Source organism: Rissa tridactyla, chromosome 6 (assembly GCF_028500815.1).
Source record: "Rissa tridactyla isolate bRisTri1 chromosome 6, bRisTri1.patW.cur.20221130, whole genome shotgun sequence".
Taxonomy (NCBI): Eukaryota; Metazoa; Chordata; class Aves; order Charadriiformes; family Laridae; genus Rissa; species Rissa tridactyla.
Genome location: NC_071471.1, coordinates 72,026,551 through 72,031,550, shown reverse-complemented (window position 1 = coordinate 72,031,550; position 5,000 = coordinate 72,026,551). Strand labels below are relative to the sequence as shown.

At 41.1% G+C, this 5,000-nt stretch overlaps 1 protein-coding gene across 30 annotated transcripts in view; it reads left to right on the top strand.

The window, feature by feature from the left end:
* The window catches only part of EBF3 (EBF transcription factor 3), a 134,280-nt gene that overhangs the window by 93,145 nt on the left and 36,135 nt on the right, over positions 1-5,000 (top strand). For 16 of the 30 annotated variants that reach the window (XM_054206161.1, XM_054206173.1, XM_054206164.1 and 13 more), the window contains 2 exons: positions 596-729; positions 1,248-1,374. In XM_054206161.1, the coding sequence (XP_054062136.1) occupies positions 596-729; positions 1,248-1,374 (261 nt within the window). The remainder of the gene's footprint in view (positions 1-595; positions 730-1,247; positions 1,375-5,000) is intronic. The other 14 variants (XM_054206172.1, XM_054206176.1, XM_054206171.1 and 11 more) reach the window with 1 other exon arrangement.

The following is a 5,000-nucleotide window of genomic DNA, read 5'->3' as shown; positions in this document are numbered from 1 at the left end:
TGGCTCAGGGATTCATGTCGACAAACAATATTAGATGTAAAATGTGTACCTTTGACAAAAGTATTAATATAGTGCTTTTGATTTTTTCCTGATGAAAAGTGAAAAGTAGTAATTACGGAGTGACAGAGGAAAATGAAGTTTTGAACCAAAAGGCAAAGTTCGCGGATGAAAAAACCCAACCCAATTAGCTGCTTATGAGGAATCGAAATTCAGAGCATTTGCTCTTCCATCTCCCTCAACAACCTTTTGATTGACTCTGCTTAGATCTGTACAGCAAAGCAGATAAATCGACATGCCACATGCATGCGATGCTTAATCATTTGTAATAGCCATATTTGCCCTGACATATAATTTGCTATATCAAGCCAGTTTTTTCTCGCTCACCAGTGTTCTGCTGCTTGGCCTTTGCTTTATAAAACATTTAATAGTTTGCTTTAAATACATCAACATGCTGATATACGATTGCCCTTTGTATGCCTCCTCGAGAAATCATGCACTTTCCTCCTATTGTGCTTTGCATGGTTTGTCATTGGTGAAGAGAGCTCGTGTCGGGAAAGAAGGGGTATTAAGGTCTTGATTTTCTGTCTTGTACAAGCAGCTACTCCGTGCATAAAGGCCATCAGTCCTAGTGAAGGCTGGACTACTGGTGGGGCTACTGTCATCATAATCGGAGACAACTTCTTTGATGGCTTACAAGTCGTATTTGGAACTATGTTGGTCTGGAGTGAGGTAAGCTATCTAAATTGGTGGGCTTTGAACTGTAACATTTTTCCATGAATGATTTTAACAAGCTGTCAATAGGCTATTGACATGAGGTATCATGAGATTTTGTTTCACGGTGCCTTTTTAACCATGAATTCACATGTGACAATTGACTACGCGGAGAGAAATATACTTGAGGCACATCATGGCCCTCTAGTGGAAGACTTGCTGTAGGAGGTCTCCCAGTACAATTGGACAATTAGTGTTAAAATTACTAGAAGTAGCCTTAAGGAGACATATGGAGGCAATTTTCATATGAATGATGCCCTGTGGCCTTTCCTGCAAAAGAAAACCAAGGATCATTTACAGAGCTTTTTCTTAAAAAAACTTGGAGAACCCGTATCTTCGAATGTGACAGCAAGAAGAGGGAATTTTGAGATGACAAATACCATTGAAAGTCATTTTTGTAATTATATAAACTGACTGGCATTAGTCTTATCAGTGCCATCTTGATTTAAGGTATGCTTTTGGTATGATTTTTATAGCTGATAACACCCCACGCCATCAGAGTTCAGACACCACCACGGCACATTCCAGGAGTTGTTGAAGTAACTCTCTCCTACAAATCCAAACAGTTCTGCAAAGGTGCTCCCGGCCGATTCGTCTACACTGGTAAGTGTATGGCTTCCTTACTCCTTTTGGGATAATAATTCCCATCTCTTAATGACACACAGCCAGTGCAAAGTGTGAACGTTACAATGCTGCTGAAAAATAGGGTATGTCTTGCAGGAAATGTAACTGGTGGTAGCTGGACCTCAAAATACCTATTGGTATGGGCACCCAGAAGCTCCGGTGCCCAGCCAAGCCTCTTGGGTCTTAGACATGTCTCGATGTCTCATGAGATCAAGCTCTCTCACAAGATGCCTGTTACTTCCTGTCTTTATTTTGGCCAGAAATAGGTTAACAACAGTATTTCCTACTCTGCTCCAGCCAGAAAAAGGAGTGAAGAAGTATTCGGTGCTGAAAAATGTTTTTCAGACTTCTTGTCCAAACTTCTTGAACTTCCCTAAAGGTTCAGTTGAAGTTTTAGGCACCGGTTCAAGTAGCTGTTGTTGGATCCAAATGACTTTATCCAACCTTACTCACAATCTGGCTCTAAAAATTCTTTCAGACCTGAAACTTGGGTTACAAACTCACAAGCCTGGGAATGATTTATTTGTGCCAATTCTCTTAAATACATTTGATTTTAATTTACAAGAGCACAAGAAAAAGTCGGAACTTTGTGGTTTCCAGTGGTTTTAATATGAAAATTCTTACTTTGGGATGAAGTATTGCTGGCTTTTTATCTAAAATGTGTATTACAGTTTTTCTGGCATTTAACAGTGAATTTAACTGAGGTGCTGGGAGGAAAAGGGGAGAAATGGCAATTTAACTTACCGTAGTTTTGGATGAGGATTCTAGGTAATAAATTTGATCTGATGAATCAATCTCTCTTTTGAAAACAAAGAGCCTTTAACTGTTTACTTGACAGACTGCAGGGATTCAGGGAGAGTTCTCGCTGCTTATTGGGTAGATAATGCAGATTGCAGATGATGTGCAGATGATGTGCATTTTGATGAATATTTTCCCACTAGACTGCAACTGTTTCGATCTATTAATTTAGATCTTATGGGAAAAGTGTGTTCCTGGGTAGTTTTAAGCTAGGACTTTTTAAACAGTTAACGCGCTGAGGATATGTTTTTCTGTCTGCCTGAGATCTATCGCTGAAATGAACTTTTAAGTGAAGGTAGCATCTGAGATGCTTATCTTCCATCCGTCCCCAAAGAAATCACAACCTGAGCAGAACCAAGTGCTTGCGTTCGCACCTGGGGGCCTCGCTCCTGGCTGGCGGGGGAGAGAATATTTAGATTTTCTCGCTCTTTCTGGTTGGGTTGCTAGCAGAGTTACCAAACGGGATGGTGGTGCTTTTGGTGCTAAGGACGTATCTTGAAAGCGGGCGTTGTTTCATTGTCTGCTGCAAAGGTGGTCACCACAGGTGGGGTTACAGCCTTTGAAACGCTGGTGTGAACACAGCCCGTGCAAGGCTTCAGCGGGGCGTCCTGACGAGAGTGACTGTTGAGCTAAGATAAGCGTTCAGCGAAATAAAAAATGAATGAATTAGAAGCCATAGACCAAGTTCCAGATACTTTAGCTGCGGTGAGCTGGTGCAGTTCCATTACACACAGGGAAGCGCCGCAGATTCGAACCAGATGACGGTCTGGCTCTCGGTGCACAGCCCTGGAATTTGGAATTGCTTTACAGTCATGTCTTAAACTGATTTCTTAGGTGCGCATTTTGCAAATTTGGCAAATTTTGCTGTTTCAAACTCCTTTCTAATGTGTAAACGCAAATATGTATGAAACTGTAAGGAAAAGCCATTTGTTTCTTCTTTCCTGGGGTCGTCTTTTGTCTTCATTGCTAAGTAAAGATGTTCAAGAGAATCGTGAGAATGTCAGGAGTTTCTCCCGCTGGAATTAAATTGTAGTAAAGTTGCATTGCTAACAACACTTTAACGGGAAATATATATTTAAAACCCCTTTTGAGGGAGGCAAAAGCCAATACCCCAGCAATAGGAAAATAAAAAGATAAAGGCAGCGCCTTCCTGACGGAGAAACTTCTGCCTGCTTCGCTTTATCCTGAAGTGATAGGGTGACCGAGATAGTCTTTGGAAATTAGAGCTGCCGTTGTGAGCGAAGCCAAGCCTCACTGTATTTCAGAAAATGAAAATGATGTAGCCCTGGAGGAGGGAGGGGCTGAATCCCCAGGGCATCTGTTTCCCATCAGTGTCCCACCATGCTTGCAGTCTGGCTTGGCACTCTAACATTTAACCTTCCCGGCAGGAGGTAGACCATAGGGCAACAAGGCTGCAGAATAATGAAACAAGAGTGTAGTGTGGTGTACAAAGCCTTTGTGAGCGGAGAAGTTGAGACATTAAATGATCAGGGTGCGGAGATATGAAAGTTCCAGATTTTTCTGAAAAGCCCCCATTAGTCTCACGCAGAAGGAAGAGCGCGCCGGCTCTCAGCAGGCAAAGGCAAGGCCTTTCCCCATCCATCCCTGCCTTTTTGCCCGCTGCTTTCAACTATTATAAAGATACAATTACCTTGGGAGATTGTGGCAGTTCAGTTGATTAGCACGGTGAATTAAAAGAATGAGTCACAAATGACATGTCCAGCTCTTCTCTACTAGTCCTTTGTATTCCCAGTGTACCTCACCCCTGTTGTAAGAAGGTCAAAAATTAGAGAGAGATAACAATTTTCAAGCAGCTAGCACTTAGGAGCAGAATTAACAATCATTCTGTATGTAATTGCCAGTTAATAGTAAATTGCCTTCTAGACTGTAAAATGCAATATAAACTGGTGGGCACCTAAAATTAAATTAATGAGGTATTTGCTGCATTTAAAAGTGAATAGTGCAAATTAATAACTGGGTACAATACTTGTTTTAATATATATTGAACGCTGCATCGTTTACTTGTTTAATAATCATTTTAAAAACACTACCTGAAAAATTCTCTATCTTTCAGAGAAAATCGAGTGGTTTGTGCAGGTTGTAGCCAGAATTTTGCTGCTAGAGTCTTCCGGGTTTCTAAATTAAATATCAGAGATTATTTTTTAATTAGAATATAAGCACTGCAGTGTTATTTGATTATGGCAAATTGTGATTTGTATGCTTCTAAATGAAATTATGTTACAGATAAAATTGCACCTTTACACACATATTTTAAGCTCTGTAGCTTCTGTTGGTTTACTTTAAGATGAGCGGCAGTGCTGTATTTACAATGTATTTGTGCCACCGCGTTACTGTTTTCTCTAAGTGTGTATTTTGCATAATGATTTCCTAGCGAATAAAGGACGTCTAGTCCGACCCAGAGTATATTAAAATAGTTTCAAAGAATGCTGCTTGGCGCTTGGAACTTGTCGTGCTGCCTGCTTTCACCCTGATGTGTCTGTTGCACACCCATGTTTTGATAACTTCTTTTGCTCGGTTGAAGAAATGACCCAAATTGTCGGGAGGCAGCAGGTCGTTCCCAGTAGACTGTGCCCGGTTGCGGTAGAGGGTGTTGGCATTCGATTGCAAACGTGTCCAGAGCAGCCGTGGAGAAAGCGTGAATGTTGAATACATGGAACCATTCCCAGGCCTGCAATGCATTTGCTAGATGCGAACATAAAAATGATTATTTTTGCACAAAGACTTGCATTCAATTTTAAGCTTATGAAACCATTACTCAACCAGTAATCGCTCACAGTTTGCGTTCC